The 21,240-nt window shown below is 44.4% G+C and overlaps 3 protein-coding genes across 9 annotated transcripts in view; 1 reads left to right on the plus strand and 2 right to left on the minus strand.

Annotated features, from left to right (window-relative positions):
- The first annotated feature begins 83 nt into the window (after positions 1-83).
- Positions 84-17,091, plus strand: CABYR (calcium binding tyrosine phosphorylation regulated). 4 transcript variants are annotated; one of them, XM_041742662.1, is made up of 6 exons: positions 84-183; positions 2,753-2,925; positions 3,025-3,078; positions 11,815-13,086; positions 15,052-15,655; positions 16,977-17,051. In XM_041742662.1, exons 2-5 carry the CDS (start codon positions 2,778-2,780, stop codon positions 15,648-15,650), a joined length of 2,073 nt encoding a protein of 690 aa, XP_041598596.1. In that variant the 5' UTR covers positions 84-183; positions 2,753-2,777; the 3' UTR covers positions 15,651-15,655; positions 16,977-17,051. The 4 variants fall into 4 exon arrangements, with proteins under 4 accessions (XP_041598596.1, XP_041598586.1, XP_041598613.1 ...); XM_041742652.1 differs by having other exon boundaries at positions 15,052-17,091; XM_041742679.1 differs by having other exon boundaries at positions 11,815-12,165; positions 15,052-17,091.
- Positions 7,760-11,954, minus strand: LOC121484045 (PHD finger protein 6-like). Its single transcript, XM_041742692.1, has one exon. It carries the CDS (start codon positions 9,470-9,472, stop codon positions 8,651-8,653), a length of 822 nt encoding a protein of 273 aa, XP_041598626.1. The 5' UTR covers positions 9,473-11,954; the 3' UTR covers positions 7,760-8,650.
- A 367-nt stretch (positions 17,092-17,458) lies between the features above and the next one.
- The window catches only part of OSBPL1A (oxysterol binding protein like 1A), a 227,395-nt gene continuing 223,613 nt past the window's right edge, over positions 17,459-21,240 (minus strand). For all 4 annotated transcript variants that reach the window (XM_041742615.1, XM_041742622.1, XM_041742628.1 and 1 more), the window contains one exon: positions 17,459-18,689. In XM_041742615.1, coding sequence (XP_041598549.1) covers positions 18,587-18,689 — 103 coding nt within the window. In that variant the 3' untranslated portion in view covers positions 17,459-18,586. The remainder of the gene's footprint in view (positions 18,690-21,240) is intronic.

The following is a 21,240-nucleotide window of genomic DNA, read 5'->3' on the forward strand; positions in this document are numbered from 1 at the left end:
TGGGGGCGCCGAGGCCCCGCCCCCGCCGTGGCCGCCCGAGCCCTCCGCGGGGGGAGGGGCTCTGTGACGCACGCCCTGACGTCCGCAGGGGTATAAAGGCCCGCTGGGAGCGCGGGCTCCTACAGGAGCCGCCGGCAAGGGGGCAACGAGGAAGCTCTTGGGAGCGTAGCCGGAAAGGAGAAGGTGGGGCGCGTCTGGCGAAGAGGCCCCGTACAGCCTGCGGCCCCTCGGGGCGCCTCGCGCGGCGGGCTCAGCGGACGGTTCCTCCAGTGCTGGGGAGGCCGGAGGGCCCCGGGGCGGGAGGCCGGCCCCCTGCGCCTCTTGGGCTAGTGGACGCGGAGCCGGGGCGCCCGCTGTCCCCCTGCTTCGCTGCCCTCTCCACCCAGCAAGGCCAAGGGCGACCCGACGCAGACCCCAGCCGGCCGCTTCGGTCCTGAGGGAGCCGGTGGCTCGGAAGCCCCCTTCCCCCCCGCGCGCCCCGGGCCTGCAGCCCTGTGGTCCCGCTCGGGCGTTAGGCGCCCTGAGGGGAGCGGGTGAAACGGAAGTTCGCGTCAGCGCGGGGGCCCGGGGCCTAAAGCTGGTTTTGACAGAGACTCTTTAAAGGAGGGACGTGGGAAGAATTAGGCTGTCGTGGGAAAGCAGCCGTCAGCGTGTTGTGGGAGTCGGTGTGGCCCTGCTGGGCGTCCCGGCGTTTCTCCACCTGCTCAGGACCGTTCTCGGCACGGGGCCGAGGTGCAGGGCGCTCGGCAGCCGCGGTCCGCCGGCCCCGCCCCGAGCCGGGCGGGGGCGGGGCGCGGAGGGCGACAACCAATAGGATCACGGGACGGCCGTTCCCCCGCGGCTGGGAGCGTCGACCGCTAACTGCCTGCTCCCAGGGTGTGTCGATGGCTCCATCTTGGCTGCTAGTAAGCCGCTTCTCCAAACAGACCTACCTGCCCGCGCTGCAGGGTGGACTGTGCACTGGGAAGAACGATACACACAAACAGTTTACATATACGGATCATACATACATTACACTTCCTGCCTATGGCCCTTGACTTTAGCATGTTGGCCTGCCAGACCTAGGCCAGGAGTTTTGTTTTTTTTTTAAAGATATTTAATACAAATTTTATACAAGGAAAATGTGAAAAAAAATTTTTTTTAAAGATGATTTAATTCAGTAAAGGTCCTGTTGACTTCTACTCTAAAAGTAGGTTTTCTTTTTTAAATAAAGATTTTATTTGTTCGTGAGAGAGAGGCAGAGACACAGGGAAGGGGAGAAGCAGGCTCCATGCAGGGAGCGCAATGCGGGACTCAATCCCAGGTCTCCAGGATCACACCCCGGGGCCAAAGGCAGGCACTAAACCGTCGAGCCTCCCAGGCGTCCCTAAAAGTAGCCTTTCATTAAAGGATTCAATACTCTTAATGTGCTCAGAGGGTTTGCTTTGGCCGGTATTTATTTCTTCCTTGAGCTTGGGGAAGACGAAGGGTACTTTTAGGCATTCAGCATTTTGCTAACACATGACTTTTTATTAGAGGTTGGCTCCTTGAATAATTGCTGTAACTCAGCTGTGCAGCTTAGCCCCGTGAAACTCATTACTCTCTCTACTGTAGGGATGTTGTTGACATGATTCATTATATCGCACTATTCTCCCCTTTATGAAAATTCATTGGAGAAATTTCTCCTGGGTCTCAGTGTTCAGAATACCTGTGATTCTTCCAGGCAACTGATTTGTTTTTTTCTCTCAGGAAACCCGAATCATTTAGCCCGCTGTTTTCCTATCTTCTGATGGCTGCTCGGTTGCTCAGGAGTTGATTTGACAGCCCATCTCTATCAAGTGTAGGACCTATGGCTTGTCCTACACTAACCTGTATTTTTTGTACCATACTTTTTTCCTTACCGCTAAACTCATTTCCTTAAATAATTTTGTTCTTTACATGTATTTATAAACCTTAAACCATTTTCTGCAATGGAACAATACACACACACAGTTTGGGATGGCAACCTCTCTAACTCTTGAGCATTACAGGTTAGACTATGCAATACCTTTGGTACCACTTAAAATTCAGAAAGGCAGGAGTTTGGGGGAGGAGGGGAAAACTAAGGTAGAGGTTAAAGGAGGATATGAGAAGAGAAAGATGGACATATGGCAGTGGATGGTGTGACCACAAGTAACTTATTCTGATTAATGTTAAAGCAAAATTACATTTAGAGCTAAAAGTAATATACTGAAAGATGAGCAGTGTGTCCAGGGATAGAGTTAGAGAAACAAGGAAAAAAGACACTTTCTTATAGAAACCTTATTATTCTGTTTGATGAAGGCACAGAAAAGCCGGTGCCCATGTAGTTTGGAAGGATGTTGTTTAGACACAGACACATGAGCTTGATTTATTTTTCTTGAACTTCTGTATGAAATATTTACTGAATTTTACAGGAACAAGTTTTGTTTGGTTGGTTTTTCCATCTTTGTTTTTAATATTATCCTAGAATTCTTGGCAGGGCTTTTCCCATGGGTTTCTTTAATAGTACCATATTGCTCATCTGCACATAATAAATTATTGGTAGAGTGCATGTGTGTGTGTGTGTGTGTGTGTGTGTGTGTGTGTAAACTACTGTTAAGAATTAGCCCATTTTTGCTACAATAAATGCCTAGAGATTAGAACACAAGCTAATAATTTAAGTAAGAGGTTTATTCTTAGAAACTATATTTAATTAATAAACATTTTAATAAAAAACATACTATTTATAAGACCTTGTTTTTTTTCATTATAGTTGAGATTACAGACATCCTGCCAAAATGATTTCTTCAAAGCCCAGACTTGTCGTACCTTATGGCCTCAAGACTCTGCTCGAGGGAGTCAGCAGAGCCATTCTTAAAATTAATCCACCAAACATCACCCAGTTCGCAGCAGTTTATTTTAAAGAACTTATTGTATTTAGAGAAGGTTTGTTATTCCTTTAGATTATATATTTGTTGCTTTGAAAAGGAAGGCATTTTAAATTGGGCATCTTATGTATCTAATTTCCTGTATTTATTCCCTCAGGGAATACTTCTCTGGATATAAAAGATCTTGTTAAACAATTTCATCAGATTAAAGGTAAGTACCACAAGTGGTAACAATTCAGTGATACTAGTTATAAATTATTGCATCATTATTACCATATGTTCTAGTTATAAATTATTGCATCATTATTACCATACGTCCAAGCTTAAGAATGATGCCCATACTTTGATCATACTGATGTGATTAGTTTTTTGATCCGTTTTTTGTTTGTTTGTTTGTTTGTTTTAAATCTGGAGACTGACAGTTTGGAGGATTTTTAAATCTCTAAAAGACAAAAATAGGAAAAACTCATCTTCTGCAAACCATCTGGTCCAATGAGACCTCTAACAGTGTGTATAAACTATGCTTCACACCCTTTCCAGTATTCCTGTCTTTAAGAAAGTACACTGAACTTTGAAGAAAATTGGATATTGTTGTAATAAAGACTCAAACTATAATGAGATACACTATTCAGGAAACTTGCATAAATACTCGGAAGATTTTTTTTATTAAGCAAAGACACATCCTTTTTCCTTTTTCCCTCCCTGTGATAGGTTAACTGCAGTCCAGTTGAAGGGCAAGAAATCAGTTAGGTGTTAGTGACCATCTTTTCTGTTCCAAGAGTTTCTAGGTAGTTAAGAGATACATTTTTCCTGGAAAGTGGTCTTCTCCAGTCCATCTCTGTCACCAAGGGCCGTCCATCTGCTCAGAAAAGTTGTGTTTTATGGGTATATGTGTAAATGCCTATGTGAACATGAGAGCATGAAACTGCATTGGTAGAGGAGCAATGAAAAAAGGGAGAAAGAGAAAGGCAAAGTTTACATGGTGACTGTTCAAGAAGATCACCAAAGCAAAGTGGGATAAATTGGTCATCCCAAGGACAGGCATACACATCTAGAAGAATGGTAAGAAGAAACTGGCAGAATTTTATGGAGAAAATGGAGACTTGTGACAGTGAGGGAAATAATGAAATAATTTTTGCTGCATTGGTTGGCCAATATTTTGGAATGACTGTAGGAAAAGAAAAGGTAGGATCAGTGAGTTTGAGCCACTTTTTTTTTTTAAGATTTTATTTATTATTGAGAGAGAGAGACTGGCAGAGACAAGAGAAGCAGGCTCCATGCTGCGAGCCCGTTGTGGGACTCGATTCCGGGACCTTGGGATCACGCCCTGAGCTAGGCAGGGGCAGGTGTTCAACCACTGAGCCACCCAGGCGTACCAGTTTGAGCCACTTTTACACTCTGACAGTTTGGTGATGCCAATATATAACATAATCCAGCTAGGGAGAAGCCAGGAGTAGAATCTAGGAAAATGTAAGAATTGAGGATTTGGATCTATGGTGAAAGACCTACCCAAAACCAAACAAGACTAAAACTAGCAAGAGTCAGCATTTGAAGGAGCAGGAGAGTGAATCGCTGTAGTTCAGGAATGTTTTGCTCTCTAGTCTGGCTGCTTCCCTGCAGGGCCCTGATGGCATTCTCAGCTTACCCTGGGACACAGGTCTGGGATTTGCTTACCACTAGCAGGATATACAGACAGGTGCTCTTAGAACACTGACCACTCTCCTTTTCCCTATTAGGCTGGTTTCCCAAGAAGTCAAGGTTATTATGGGCTTTGTACTCATGCCCTCTATACCAGGAGCTGTGTTTGAGAAGCCTGGGATTGAGTAGGCTTCCTGTTTGAGAATGGTGGTAAAGTTGGTGAATCTTTATGGTGGGAGATAACTAACTGGTAGCTTTTGAGGCTAATTTGTTTACTGAGGAACTTACCCACCATTCAGCTTACAAGTGGACTAAATTAATGCGGATTAGTTTAATTAACAGACTGAACTAATGGAACAGATCTACTTTTGGCAGACGTAAAGAGAGGGAGATAAATGTTTTTCTCTTCCAGTAACTACAAATACCAAGGCAAGTTACATAACATGCAGTTAATCCTAAAAGTCAGTTCACAGTATGGCTGTAGACATAGATTGGTCTTTGGTAGTAGAGTAGAAGTGAACATTGCCTTGTTTCCTAATTTATGGGGGAAATGGGTAGGTAACATGAAGGTATGACTAGATGACCCGAAAATAGAGTTCATTGTTACTGTCTTATACCAATTTGGCTCATTCGTCTTTCTTTTTATTGTCATACCAACTGGTTTCTTAATGACAGTGTTCATTAACTTAGGTCCTGTCAGAGACTACTCAAGCCCATCTATATCCAGGAAAGCATAAGTCTGGGCTGCAGAGGGACTATCGAGGGATATACAGCATAAAGTTTCCATTTGGTAGGGCATTTTCTCCCCTGAGTGACATCCTCCTACCTTCTGACTGGTTCAGTTCCTCAACTGCTATTCCTGTGGGAGTGCTGAGTAAATTTGGCTGCATGGTTGTCCAGTTCTGTAGAATAAAAAAGTGGGTAGAACAAGTGGCATATTCTCTTTCCTCTAAATACACTTCCTTTAATTGGATCCCAGTGTTAAGTATGGATGGTGGTGTCTGTAATACCCTACGTGCTCTGTTGGTCCCAAGGAATGTGGCTGTCCTAGGCTTCCTGTAATTTGCAGTATGGGAACATGGACCTTTCTTTGAGGAATATGTCAACTGACCCTTATTCTGGTCTTTCAGTCTCTTCAGCATGAGGTAAGGTCAACCTTAAGGCAGCAGCAGGTATTAGCTCTTGGTAATAATGTGAGGCAAAGGCTCACTCCCATTCCTGCTGCATTAATCCCCACTCATCTTCCAGTTATCAGATGTGAGCCTGAAAGACCTTAGTTTTATGTCCACATTATATTCCTGCACATATCATTTGTTTTAACACTTTATCCTGGATTTTTCTTGGAAGGAAGCCCATTTTTGGTGGGCTTCTTTATAGGACCAGTAGTATTTACCCATCTCCCTGTGCCTTTAAAAATTCATGTAAATTCATGAGGGGAGAGGAAGGAGGAAAAGAACCAGACATGAGAGCAAACTTTCCTTACTTCTCTATTCTGTCACTGCTTCCCCCATTTTCCAGAGCCTGGGATCTTTAGGTTGGTTCCTGGCTCTGTCCAGGCCTCCACTGTGGCATCTGACCCATTGGCCTGCACGTGCCCATTTCCAAGGCAGCTTGTGCTGGTGAAACTTCCTTGGATCCTCTTGTTTTTCTGCAATTTGATGAAACAGATCTTACCATATGAATCAGTGAAAGAACCCCCATTTTTCAGTCCTCTCAAGAGAGTTTCTTTGTAGAACAGAATCATTAATTGGGATTTTAGAAACTCGGGTAATCTGTTAGGGTAAAAAAAATTATCTGAGTTCTGCCACTTACTATGTCACAGGTAGGAAAAGAAAGGAATGGAATTATCAAGTACAAGCAGACCTTGGAGATAGTGGGGTTCAGGTCCAGATCACCACAATAAAACAAATATTGCAATAAAATCAGTTAAGTGAATTCTTTTGGTTTCCCAGTGAATATAAAAGTTATGTTTATACTACACTGTGGTTTACTAAGTGTGCAATAGCATTATGTCAAAAACCAGTTTACATACCTTAATTAAAAAAAATACTTATTTCTAAAAATGCTAACTACCATCTGAGCTTCCAGAGACATGCTTTGATATTGGTGGCTGCTGACAAGTCAGGGTGGTGGCTGCATCTGTGGCAGTTTCTTGAAAGAAGACATCAGTGACGCTTGCTGCACCAAATGATACTTCCTTTCATGAATGATCTTGATACTTCCTTTCATGAATGATTTCTCTGTAGCATGAATGCTGGGTGATAGCATTTTGCCCACAGAACTTCTTTCAAAATTAGAGTCTATCTTTTCAGCCCCTGCTGCTGCTCGATCAACTAAGTTTTTAGAATACTGTAAATCCTTTGTTGTCATTTCAACAATCTTCACAGCACCTTCACCAGGATTGTAGATTCCATCTCAAGAGAGGACTTTCCTTGCTCATCCATTAGAGGAACTCCCCATCTGTTCAGGTTTTATCATGAGCTTGCAGCAGTTCAGCCACATCCTCAGGCTCCTCTCCTAATTCTAGTTCTTTTGCTGTTTCCACCACATCTGCAGGGACTTCCTCCACTGAAGTCTGGAACCCCTCCAAGTCATCTGTGAGGGCTGGAATCAACTTCTTCCAGATGCCTGTTAATGTTGATCACTTGACCTCTTCCCATGAATCACAAATGTTTTTAGTGGAATCTGGAGTGGTGAATCCTTTCCAGAATTTCCACTGACTTTACCCAGATCCATCAGAGGAATCCTTATCTTTTACAACTCTAGCCTTACAAAATGTGTTTCTTAAATAATGAGACTTGAAATTACTTCTTGATCCATAGACTGTAATATTGATGTATTAGCATATGATTGTACCTCTCGTTGTACATCTCCATCAGAGCTCTTGGGTGACCAGGTGCATTGTCAATGAGCAGTAGTATTTTGAAAGGAATCTTTCTTTCTGAGCAGCAGGTCTCAACAGTGGGTTTAAACTATTCAGTAAACCATGGTATAAACAGACGATGTCATCCAGGTTTTGTTGTTCCATTTGTAGAGCACAGGCTAAGTAGATTTAACATAATTTTCAAGAGCCCTAGGATTTTCAGAATCCTAATGAGCATTGGCTTTAACCTACAGTCACCAGCTGCATTAGCCCCTAACAAGAGCCAGCCTGTCCTCTGGAGCTTTGAAGCCAGGCATTGACATCTCCTCTGTAGCTGTGAAAGTCCTAGATGATATCATCTAATATAAGAATGTTTTGTCTGCATTGAAAATCTGTTTAGTGTAGTCACCTTTATTAATCTCAGATCTGGATCATTTGCTGCAGCTTCTCCGTCAGCACTTGCTGCTCTGCCTTGTACTTTGATGTCATGGAGACGGCTTCTCTCCTTAAACCTCATGACCCACCCTCTGCTTACAGCTTCAGACCTTTCTCCTGCAGCTTCCTCACCTCTCTCAGCTTTCATGGAATTGAAGAGTCAGGGCCTTGCTCTGGGTTAGGCTTTGGCTTAGGGGAATATTATGGCTGGTTTGATCTTCTATCCAGACCACTCAAACCTTATCCATGTCAGCAACAAGGCTATTTTGCTTAGCATTTGTGTGTTCACTGGGTTAGTACTTTCAAATTCCTTCAAGAACTTTTTCTTTGTGTTCACAACTTGTCTAACTGGTTGGCATATGATGCCTAGTTTCTGGCCTAAGTTTTCACATACCTTCCTCATTAAGCTTAATCATTTCAAGCTTTTGATTTAAAATGAGAGATATACGGCTCTTCCTTTCACTTGAACACTTCTAAAGGCCATTGTAGGGTTATTGTTTGGCCTAATTTCAATATTGTCGTAGCCCAGGGAATAGGGCTACACACTACACACTAGGACTAAATAAAAATTGGCAGCTAGGCCTCAGATGCTAAAGAGGACCAAATTAGGAAGGGGATCTTCCAGGAAATAACAGGCCACATTTTTTTTTTAAGTTCCAGAAACATCAGCATCCTTTATTATATTACAAATAAGTCAAATATATACTTGCTTTAACATATGAACTACTTTATATATTAAATGTTTTGATGACTGGATAAATTTGAGATGTGTTCTAAATTTAAAGCAGGAAGTCAGAAGAGTTACGTTGCATAGCATAAATATAAAACCACAAACCATTCTTTTTCCTCACTTAATCTCCTGAAGTACAGTTTTAATATCAAAATCTCCAAATTCTGCTCTTGATGTTGTTGTGAGCTGGACTGTGCCAGAAGAAAATAACATGCACTTATAATGTGCAGCTGCCTTCTTGGCATTAAATATATGCAGTTTTCCTCTTGCTTCATTTTCTTCCTCCCCTACATGACAAAATCCACATTTAGGCCTGGTGTCACTAGGGCTGCTTCTATGTGGAGACCTATCTCTATAGGAACTACTTTCCATTTCATCTGTTCCATGGGAGGATGTGGACCTGGTATCTTCCGACAGCCCTTTAAAATTAGTTTTTCGTGGCCTTCCTTTGCGACTTTTCTTTTTACTTTTAGGTGATGCAGGCTCCAGTTCATGTTCATTAAAACTTTCTTCTAAGTCAGCTTCAGAGTTATGTGCAGTTTTCTTGTGTTTTCGGCAATACACCATGTAAATTCCTTGTGAAGGTTTTTCTCGTATTTGAGCTTTATCATGCAATGCACAGTGGTAGTGGTATGTCCTGTGACATGTTTTCACATCACAACCAATTGTTGCTCCAGGACAATGGCACAAAGAACACATTAGCTTCGTGCCTCTTTTAATTTCCTTTTGGACATCTTCAATAGAAAATCCACCAAGACTTTCGTTATCAGAGTGTGATGATACCACAGCAGATGAAAAGAGCATGCACTTCTGGTGTGCTGCCACCTTCTGGTTTTCAGAGATTAGTAATTGTCCACATTCCTTGTCTCTATTTGACTTAGAAAAGCCACATTTGTGCTGTCTTGTAGGCCCTTTTTTCTGTTCAACTGAGCTTGACATGATTTTTAAATTGCTTTTAGAATGCCACTTTTAGCCTCAGAGGCGAATGGCAGCGGTGAAGCGCCAATGAGGGGAAAGAGAAAGAAGTCGGTGTTGGTTCTCTGGCAGCGCCTGGGAGCGGGGCTCTGTCGCCGGAGGTTGTTTCCTTTCATTCCCAGGCCACGTTTTTTACAAAGTGGAAATACTTCAATAAATACAGCAAAGTCAGGGCCTAATACCCAGGGCCCAGTAATAGGAGTGATGCCTCTACTAGAAGACACAGGGGAGGGAGAGAGCTAGGGGAAGAGCCAGTCAGTCTTGCTTGACATAGAGCTGCCACAAACCTTCAGTTTGTAAAACGGTAGTATTTGCAAATTGCAATTAAGTACAACAAAATGAGACATATGTATACCTGTTTTGTCCTAGGTACTCACAATGTATTTTGTCAACTAAAGTGACTTTATAAGTAGGTGACATCATTACAGTTTTACTTAAGAGAAATCTGATGCTTGGGCATGATCAAATAAATTTTGCCATTTGGAAACAAGCTTTTTAATGCAAATAAAATAATGCATTCTGACAAGTCTGTCATAGCACCTAAATTTTTGATCCCTCTCTAAGACCCTGCCGTGTGAACAAAGCTTTCTGCAATTTGCAGCTACTCTACCTTTGCAATCCTGTCTCTCATTGTATACCAGACTGATAACTTGTCATCATCTGGTTTTGGTTTATGCTAGTTCCCTCTCCAGGAGCTCCTATGCATCTTTCAAATTCTACCTATCTGTAAAGTCCAGTTCATTATTTCATTCAACAAATCTTTAAATTCATACCCATTGCCAGATGCTATGCTAGGTCAAAGTCAGTGGAGGAAGAGCGATTTCACTCTCAGCTATGATGGAGGGGCTTAAATCACACTTAGCCTCCTCTCATCAATCATCATAAAAGCTAGAGCAATTATATAAAACAAAGTCCAGTGCCTGGGTCCTTGGGAGAAGGAATTCACAGAAAGTGAGCCCCTTTCTTCACCCTAGCAGCATTTTTCAAATTCTTACACAGGGAAAGGGAGGCCAAGCAGAGTAGAAGTGTGTCTGGGAAGAAAAAGATGGAGAAGCAGAGTTCAGGGCTACTAATCTGGCTGGGATTTGGGCACCAAAGTATCAGCGAGGGGAGTGTTTGCAGAGAAGGATCTCCCCAAAGTCTGCAAAGCCGTTTCCTTTGGGTTGCTGGCCAACTCCTGCGCTGCTTGTGTATGGAGGATGGCTTGAGGCTTAGTGGAGAAGCCGAGTGGGGATTTCAGAAGTGGGGTGCTGTCGGGGGCAGGGGGTTTAGGCCCAGCGGACATGAAGAGGCTTGTGAAGTCCTGGAGCTGCAGTGAGACCCCAGGAAGGTCACAGCCAAGGAATAAAGACAGTGTGCGAGGAGTAAGGACAGAGCTGAAACACACCTACTTTCTGCTTTTCTGCCAATTTCATTATATTGGGGAAATGCTTCCCAAGAAAAAATCCTCAGGAGAGCAAGCAGCTGTGAGAGCGTGTGCTGAGGAAGGCCTGAGGTGGTCAGATGGGCGTGGTGCTGAGTGGACCAAGCAGGTGCTTGGTGGAGACAAGGATTTCAGAGCAGTTTCTCCACCCTCGGAGTCCTTCTAGGTCATCAGCTGTCTCGACCTCCCAGGCCATGGGAAGGTCCTCATGCCTGAGGATTTGCTGAGTCCACTTAGAGATCCGGAACTCTCTTCCTGCCACTCTTGTCTGGGTCAGTATGATGTTGGCTGCTGCGTGATCACACCTCACCAGCAAGTGCTACCAGTTTTAGGTTAGACTATACGATGTCTCCTAATGTCAGAATATCCTCTAGGCCCCCAAGTTTTCCCATTCATTGTTAAATTTTATATACCAGTTTTCTTAAGTTGAGGACTGCTTTTATTAACATGACAGCATGTGTTTCATTAATAAGCTGTTCTATTAGCTGAAGATTAGATCACTTATTGCTCAGTTTTGATGTCTTCCCACCCGCAAACCCTTGGGTTTGTGGAGAAGTTTAGATGAAAAGCTTTTCCCATGGAGGTTTTCAGCTTCCTTAGTTCTGGGTGGAGTTAGTATGGTCTTTCCCCTGACGCCGCTGACAGGCCAAAGGGTATCTGATTACTCGTTTTGTCACTGAGTCACTGATTTCTGAGGAGATGAACTGGGGTGTCTTCCAAGTGGATAAAGACAGGGAAGTTTCATTACCTACACAATCAGGTATTGGGAAATTAAGCAAAACTCTTTTGTATGCATATTGACATCTGAATGTGCAGCCTATTACTGCTCTAAAATGTGGTGGTGGGAGGGATATATGCTTATTAACCCATCTGGCTCTTTTAGTAGAGAAGTGGTCAGAAGGAACGACACAAGAGAAGAAACCAGAATGTATGGAAGAACAGGTAGAAACATCTGTAGTTTCCCAAGAACCTACACGGATGGAGAAATCTACGGACACAGAGGAGGACAATATAGCTGGACCACTGTTTATGAACAAAACCACTCAGTTCCCATCAGTTCACGCAGAGGTGCTCCTGGAGCCCGAGGAGACCCCCGAAGCAGCCTGCGGTGGCAGCCCGAAACCATCTACCCCTAAGGCTGTCACCCCACCCTCCTCACCATCTCCAGCAGCTGTCTCACAAGAGTTTGCTTATGTGCCAGCTGACCCAGCTCAGTTTGCTGCTCAGATGTTAGGTAATGTTTCATCTATTCATTCTGATCAGTCTGACGTTTTAATGGTGGATGTGGCAACAAGTATGCCTGTTTTTTCTGAGGAGGTGCTGAGCTCAGAGGCTGCCGAAGATGCCAGGGTGGCCATTCCCTCTGTGTATTCCGCAGAGGTTGTAGCCCTGCAGGTTCTGAGCCAAACATCTGTCCATGTAGATTTGGGTCCTAAACCTAAAGACGATGAAGCTGAACCAACAACGGCTTCCTCCTTCCCCTTGCAGGATGAACAAGACCCTCCTGCTTACGATCAAGCTCCCGAGGTCCCTTTGCAGGCTGATATTGAGGTCACATCATTCGTTCATGTTTCATCCATCTATAACAATGAGCCTGTGATTGAAGGAGTTACTTATGTCGAGCAAATACCAGAACACATAGTTATCCCTTTTACTGATCACGTTGCTTCCCTTAAAGACAATGAGCCACCAGATAGTCCCATACCTGTAGCATGCGACACAGGCATGTCTGAAAAAACCGTAGGTTCCGTAAGTCTTGCACAGTTGGAGGTGGAATCACACTATTCCTCAGTACATATGGAGGCAGAAGCATCAGTTCTGTTCTCTGACACCTCTTTGAAAGGTCAGCCTGCACAATTCCCGGATGCAGGGGGCTCCACCAAAGCAGTCGGCTCTGAAAAACCACTGCATCTTGAAGTGGAGTTCACTGCCCTAGTTCCTGGCAACTCGGGGCAGGAGGAGTCCCAGGGAAGCTCTGCAGCCCAGGAGACGGAGGTCAAACTCGTGCTCTCTGGGGAAGCTGCTACAGCAGTGCTCTCAGCTGCATCTGTAAGGGCAGCTGGTGGTAGCCCCACTCCTGTTCCAGAAGGTCTTACTGAACCTGAGCTCGAACCAGAACTGGAAGCAGCACTTGAACAAGGTTTGATGAAGCCAGGTAAGAAAATCCAATGTTTACAAAATAACAAATTCCATTTTCAGGTGACCTCTATATTTCAGGTAACCACTGAGGTTCAAGGCTTCTTACAAGTTGGTCAAAAGGCTTTATTCACAATAGTTTTTAAAACAGCAAACCTATTTAAAGGCTTTGTTGTAGTTGAGATTTTACTCTTAGGAGAGGAGTGATTTTAAAACGACAGCACCAAAGCCTGGCTTCAAAGCTGGGTCACCTATCACTTTCGGACATACCACCTGGAGTGAAAAACCTTAAGCACCTGCTGTCAGGCACAAAATCTGTGATCCGAATATTCTGCTGTGAATGCCAGTCGGGGGGTGTTGGTTTGAAATCAGTCGCTTGTGAGTGTAAAATCCAACCACACAACGCCATCCACAGAGACATGGTGGTGTGTCGCCCCTGCTTTCGCATTGCAGCTGGAGAGCTCTGCAACTGGGTGTGGGGAGCTGGTCAGGCTCTCCTGGCCTGGGGGAGAGCTCCTGCGGCCGAGGGGGCAGCTTCATAGCTGGGTGGACTGGACGGGTTGGCTGCACTTCTGTCACATGGGTGAGCATCGGCGTGGCAGCAGCAGGAAGGCCAGCCAGGCGCCAGAGCGGCTGAGGGGACTGGTCTCCACTGCTGGCCGGGCTGCTGGTATCGCTGGGGCTTGCCCATGACACAGACCTGGCCTGATCTCTCCCTCCATCTAATTAAGGAGTCTGATCTGCCCCCCCCCCCCCGCCCCTTGAGGGATAGATGGAGCCAACCTCCCCCATTCCTTTTGCAGAAACACTCTCAACTTGGACTCTTCCCAGAGCCAGAATGGTCAAATGTTACCAGAGCAGGTATTTGGGGATCAAATTCTGTCTGGCAGTGTGATGGGGTTCTGCACAACTGAAAAGGCCTAGGGCAGCGTTGGGAGCTAGTGTGCGGGACGGGCACGACACTTGTGGCGAAGTGGCAGTGGCATCCCAAGTTCTGGCTCCTCAGCGCCTCGCCTTTTTTCTAAAGTACTATGTAGAGATTTCAAACAGATGGTTTGGCTTGTTCTGTTTTGTAACTGGCTTGTGGAAGGCTCAATTGATGGTATCTGAAGCTACTGAAAACTTCCCATTAATCATGTGCATAGTGTTCTGTTCTTTTCTGGGGAAGAAAAGCTGTACCAGGGATACTTGGCCCAGCGTTCAAAAGGTGAACTCAGCTCAATTTGAGCCAAGTGCAGCTTTTCCTCCATCCCATCTTCTGGGACTCAGTGGTCTAAGACAGCCTTCATTAGGCAGGTCAGACTTGCCATCATAGCTTCCTTGGTGTTATGTAGAAGGTAGATGGCACTACCTAGGCCTCTTTTTTCTTACCCCTTGGGGACCAACCAGTCTTCTACTGCCACCCAGGACCTATGATTTCAAGTTTTGCCTAAAGGGGATGCTCTCTGGGGTTCTGAGTCCTGGAGTATGCGATGTTCTGTGTGTGGTGACAAATTAACATGAGATTATGGGGCCTGTGAAGGGCCAGAGATAAGGGACGGATGTGACCAAAAGAGGATGCCCTGTGCAGACTTCTCTAGTAAAGGAAAAGTCACCATGCAGATGCATTAACACTTTTTCAGTGGCTTCACACACACTTCAATTGGTTCTTTTGGTAAAGCCCCAACTGCAGATCCTCCACGTCCTGCATGCGGGCGCCCCTGGGACCGGCAGCTTCGGATGACACTGCTGCTTCAGCCACAACTCCAGTGCCCCTGCCACCTGCTAGCACGACACTGTTCTCGCTTTCCAGCAGTAGACAGCCTCGCTTCTTTCACATTACCAAACAGGATTTAGCCCTCTCTCTAGCATGCTTTATGGCACATGTTACTACCACAGCCATTTGTTTATATGTAAAGAAAACTTACAAAGACATTTCTGTGCATAGTGCCTGATACAGAGACCGACCTTTAATGCCTGCAAATTTTGTTTTGTTTTTTTATAGCCATAGCAGCAAGCGAAGCAGGACAACCACCACCATACTCTAACATGTGGACCCTTTATTGTCTAACTGATATGAATCAACAGAGTCGCCCATCACCGCCACCTGCACCTGGGCCTTTCCCCCAAGCAACCCTCTATTTATCTAATCCTAAGGATCCACAGTTTCTGCAGCAGCCACCGAAAGTTACTTCTCCAACTTACGTGATGATGGATGACAGCAAGAAGACCAGTGCCCCACCTTTTATTTTAGTAGGCTCGAATGTTCAGGAAGCCCAGGATTGGAAACCTCTTCCTGGACATGCTGTTGTTTCTCAGTCAGATGCCTTGAAGAGATACGCTGCAATACAAGTACCCATTGCTGTTCCTGCAGATCAGAAATTCCAGAAACATAGCCCAAACCCCCAGAATGGTAGTCCTCCTACAAGTGGACAAGATGTCCCCAGGCCACAAAGCCCAGTTTTTCTTTCTGTTGCATTCCCAGTAGAAGATGTAGCCAAAAAAGGTTCAGGATCTGGTGACAAACGTACTCCCTTTGGAAGTTACGGTATTGCTGGAGAAATAACCGTGACTACTGCCCATGTTCGCAGAGCAGAAACTTAAAACTGGTAGGTAAATTTTCCTACCATAACATGTGGGCCTTAACACACTAGTAGTTTGATTTGTTGACGGGGAGATAGAGGTATTTACAGAAATTGAACTGAGATGTGCAAGGAGATAGGGTATACTCAAGTTTGATGTGGTTATCCTCTCCAAGTTCATTACCCCCAATTACTAAGAAATGCACAGCAGGTGTACTGCACCAGGATGACTCACACCAAGGACTTGGTGCCTGAGACATGAATCCATCCACTCAATCACCTTTGAATACCTGGTTCTTCACCTAGCCCCCCGGGAAGGTGCTAAAAAGGGATGGCTTTATAAGAAAGACAGACCTTCTGTAAGAACTTTATAAGTTGACTGGCATGTTAAGGGGTGGCTAGGAGCAGAAGCCAGACGTGAGTACTGGGGCCAAGTGGAGAGAAAGGTGAGAGGTTAGAGATGTGGGGGAGTGCCCCCCCCCCCCCCCGCCATCACGTAGCATCTGTTTCCTCTTGAGAGGGAGGAGTTACTATAGGATGGGCAGGTTGGAAACACCCTAAGGAACAAAAACAACTGGGATTAACTGGATTAGACCATTTTCTCTCACAAATTACCCACCCAGTACTTCAGGCCCTATCCCGTGTGTGGGCAGTGAGGAAAACAAGATGCTGACACAGGCCCTCCTTTATAGGGCGTTCAGGCCCAGAGGTCAACTGACCCGAGTCCCAGGAAGGACCCAGCCCCACAGGGAGCCCACAGAGTAGGACTACTGAGCCACAGCAGGGAGGCCAAGATGAGATGGGTGGGGAGGAGCTGGGAATAGCACCCAGGAGGACGTGTGGGTGCAGCAAAGAGGGGACCATAAGTAGCCTCAGGAGATACACTGGGGGTGCAAAGCACAGCAGGAAGCCAGAAGAAGGACTGCCCTGGAAGGCAGGAGGAGGTCACCAGAGGAAGCAGGAAAAGGAGTTAAGCAGGTATAATGCAAACGTCAAACCCACACACCAATGAGTTCGGTTACTTCAGACGATTTGTGCAAATTTCAAGCTGAACATCTGATGGCCAAAGCCAGATTTCCTCCATGGGCAGGCTCAAGCACCACAGTGACAGTAGCTGAGGAGGTAACTCAGTTATCCAGTGTCGGGTCTGTGCCCCTCCTACTTGCCAGGAGGTGGAATTGTCAAAATGGCTGTTTCCAGCGTGAAATGCTGGGGTATTTCATGCAAAGGTGCAGCTAAATTGATGAGCATTTAGTAACGGGAGGGTAGACCTCGCATTTCTGATCTGCCCCTCGTTTTACACGTTCAGTTTCGTGATTAAACAATTCACTATTTACATTCCTAACAGATGCTGAAACCACCACCGTCTGAGCCAACGTTCAAGGTGGAGTCTGCCACCCGAACGTACTTTGTCAATAAACTTCATGCAAGCATAAAACCTTGTGCTCTTATTTTCTAACTTAGGAAATCTAACCGATTACACAGGCGGCCTTCAATCTTTTCAGACTCATGTAGCCTTTTCCAACTCTGCAGGTGCTGCAGGAGAAAAACTCCCACTTTCTAGCAATTGACTTGGCTTCCAGGTGGGTATTTCTGCCTGGCGACTCTGGGTTTGCACCCCCCCCCCCCCCCCAGGCAGACGCCAGAGCACCCCTCGAGAATGCCGCACTGACCCAGGAACACTCGCCAAGTGCCAGCTGCCCGGGTGGCTCTGTGGCCCTGCAGATGGCAGCAGCACAAGGACTTCTTTGCAAGGATACTCGGTAACTAAGGATCATAGTGACTGCCAACATTAATAGATTTGGAAGTTTAAGAAATCACACTTTTGAGGAACATTCTACAGCCTTTATTTAGCATCAGGTAGATTATTTCATTATAACACTTGTTAACTTCAGACAGCAATTAAAATAATTTACTGGCAGCTACCTAAAGCCCCTTGGAGCAAGATCTCAGTCTGGGGTTGGGTGGGTAAATATCGTTAAGACTAATGTACCCCAATTAAAGGGGCAAAGCTACTGTACAGTAGGTCTCCATACATATTTTAAGCACACAGGTGCCTTGCAAACTTGAAATGCACAAGACCTCCTTTTATATAGTTTGGTACTTATAATACATGAGTGCAACTTAATGTCTCTGGTGGCATTTGCCACGAAGTTGAAGCATTTAAAAAGGTTTGTCATTATGTAATGATGGTGATTAGAATCTATTTCTAGGGTATTTTTGTGAATTGCTAGATTCTATACCAACGTTCAAACACCTTTTAATTCTAAGAACCTTGATTACAGAAAATTGTAAAAGTAAATTTAGAGCACTAAAAGAAATACCTTTTTCCAGTTTAATTCTTTAGAATTTTGAAATCAGGAACACCTGACTATTCAGGTAATTTTTCTTTTTGGAGGTGGGAAAGGGTAATGGAGTAATGGAGGGGGTTAGTGTGAAGAAAAGCCATCTTTTTAATGCAGTCTTTACAAAATGACATAACCTTCTCTGCATTTGAGCACATAAACATTGTATAGAAGAGTTCTAAACATTTTCAAAGTTACATCTAAAACATTCAAGCATGACGGCATAAAAATATTCAAAATAACTTGATTTGGGATTACTATAGAATTCCATAAAGCTAAAGTTAACAGTTGGGTATAAACCTTCAGTAAATATGGCAACAGCAACCATAGAAAGCATATTCTCTACAGTTTCTCTCACCTTTATAAAATAGAATTCCAAATCAGTAAGTCTATTTGGATAGTGAAATTACCCATTTTTTTCCCTGACTTTCATCATCAGTATATCACCTTATGCCCTACTTTCGCTGGGTGAAATGCAAGTTATCTCATGAGCAGGTTTTTTCTTTTCTAAAAGATGAGTAGAAACCAAGAAAAAACTTTAAAAACATAGGTTTAAGACTTATTTTTTAAGACTTATTTGTAGATTAGCCAAACACCCTGACCCATCTGCAGTTTAATAAATGTCAGGCAGATTGAAATAGTTTCTGTCCCAGTAGCTGCCCGAGTAGAGCCAGTCCTGTGCTCCATTGTAGGGGTTGGGGCCTTGGTGGAACCACCTGTTGAGAGAGAAAGAACAAGACCGATGAGGGAACTGAAGGCACAGGGTTCCTGTGACTTCATTAGCCACCACAGCAATTGTTTCACTCTTGAGACCGGGATTTCCAAAGAGACTTGCAAAGAAGTCCTACTGTTTCTAGAGAGCACCTATGCAGAATATTCCGGAAGATGTAATGACACCACACAAAGGGCTTATGGATTTTTCCACAGTATTTGGTAATTGTACTCAATAGAAGTAGGATCTTCGGAGGAGGAGGGGGACGCGGATAAATCGTCTTCCAGCCCCATTCCTTATTTTCCAGCAGAAGGGGTTTTTTGTTTTGTTTTTGGCAAAGAATTAGGATAAGGAAGCAAACTTTTTTTTTTTTTTTTAAATTTAAATGTTATTTATTTTAGGAAGCAAACTTTTACAATATACCTAATGCCCCTTAAAGCAGGAGTGGAATGTCAGAGAAGTTACATAATTTGCTCAAGCTAGTAAATGACAGCAAACTTAAACTTGACTTTAAAGCCCACGATTAAAGCCCATGATTTTTCAAATCTACTATGCTCCACCTAATCCACTGAAATTACTCCTAATCTTCCTGGGTCTCCGTCTTCCCCACGCTAATACAGCTTCTTAGGCTGTACTAGCTGTTAACATCCGGGTCCGTCTTTAATCCTGCAAAGAGCTGCCCTCTTCACTACCTTGTCCTTTAAAAATCCACCCAGTTCCCAAAGTCGCAGATTCCTTCAGATAATGGCTTGCAATTAAATGTGCATCATATTTTCAAAGTAACATTTGTGAAGTTTCACAGGTCTTTGCCATTCTTTCCAAATAAACTGCTTATAACATTGTTTTTAACTTTTAAAATGAGGTTAGATATGTTGGGTTAAGTCCCAAATGCTATTATCCCTACAGCAGCACAAAACACCTGAGGAGAAAAAAGATGCTTCCACATGAGGCAGATTCCTTGAAGGATTACACAGTAAATGCCCATTAGACCACATTTTCTAGAATATTAATATCTAAAGTCTCTATTTAGCTTTTGGGACTTTTTCCTAATTAGAAAAGTTAAGTCTACTTTAAATGATCAAGGTTAACCAGACTGGAAATATATTAAAAAAACATTATTTGATCGAATTCAGAAAATTCTAATAATATGAAATACATAGTTACACTCCTTTTGGTCTCCAAAGTCCAATCAGTAAAAGCACTTTTGCAGTTAGGGTTAGCAAAGTCAAGCACTTCAGAAAAGCAGGCAAATCAAAATCGAGGTAATGAAAACTAACTCAGACCATGTTCCGTGGGCAAGCAAAGTTCTCTAGAAACCACGTCTGCACCTGCAGGCTCGCTCTTGCAGGCCGCATGCTCATGGACAGAGTCCAAACACGGTACCAGAGGTGAGCACCTCTGAGTCAATGGTCTGATGCACAGGATTAGAGTTTCCTTCAACTGCCAGTTCGCAGGTCTGGAAACCTGCTGCTCTCATCACACCCCTCCCCACATAAAAAGTCTAGTGGATTTGTCTTTCTAAACTCAAACATTTGAGACAAGCATGGGTAAGAGGACAGAGGAGGGTTAAGATTTCTTTGCTACCACCTTTTACTCAAGTATGAATTCTGCATGCCGCTTGGACCGTCGGGGAGACAATGCTGCCAACATTTTCACCTCCTTGCCTCACCCACCTCCCTTCAATCCTGTCCCCCTCATCAGCCCGTCCACTCCTTCCCCGCATCTCACATCGTAGTGAGGATTCCTCTAGGGTTCCTCAAGGAAAGTCGATCGGGATTGCAAGCAGGCATTCTCATAAGCAGGAACCATAGTTTATAGCCTGAAAAATTCTGGAGCCCAGACTCTCTTCGAGTGAAACGTGAGCAGGAATGCCAGCTTTGAGTGTGGAGGGACTGGGGAGAGATTTTACAAGTTTCTGGGTTTGATTTCTCTAGCTAGCAGAAATTGTTCCTCTACAAGCCACCCTGCCCCACCTCCAGCTGAACAATGGCGTTCAAACCCATCATCAGTCCTAAGAATCAAGTCAGTGAATGTGCACTCTTCTGTCCACTGAAGAAGAGCTCAGAGCACATATTCTGTTGACAAAGGGTCAGGAGGATCATTTTAAAGACACATCCATTCACCCATAAGCACTACTGATGCTAAGAGAGAGCCGTGGAAGAAAGGCCTGAAGCTGTAGCTCACAGCGCAGCGCCTGATGTGATTTTCAGGCTACTGCAGAGCTGCCCAAAGCTCTCTGAATGCTAAGATTTGGACAGTAAAAATTCTTAGTGGACTTTGCACTTACATTGTACACCTGACAATGTGACCAGAAAAACCACGGAGTTAATAATCAGAAGCAGAGTACAAAACTGGGGTTTTCTGCAAAAGAGACTAGAAATAATGATATAAATGAATCAAATCTTTTAAAAAGGATTGCAGAGGGAGAGAGAGAACTTTGCCTGAAGGACTGATGAAGGTGGAGGCTCCAGTTCTGTGTCCTTGAGCAAGTCCCTGAAACTAACTCCATCAACGTGTCTTCTAATGAAGGGTTTTCTAGACCACTTTCAAATGGT

Source organism: Vulpes lagopus, chromosome 1 (assembly GCF_018345385.1).
Source record: "Vulpes lagopus strain Blue_001 chromosome 1, ASM1834538v1, whole genome shotgun sequence".
Taxonomy (NCBI): domain Eukaryota; kingdom Metazoa; phylum Chordata; class Mammalia; order Carnivora; family Canidae; genus Vulpes; species Vulpes lagopus.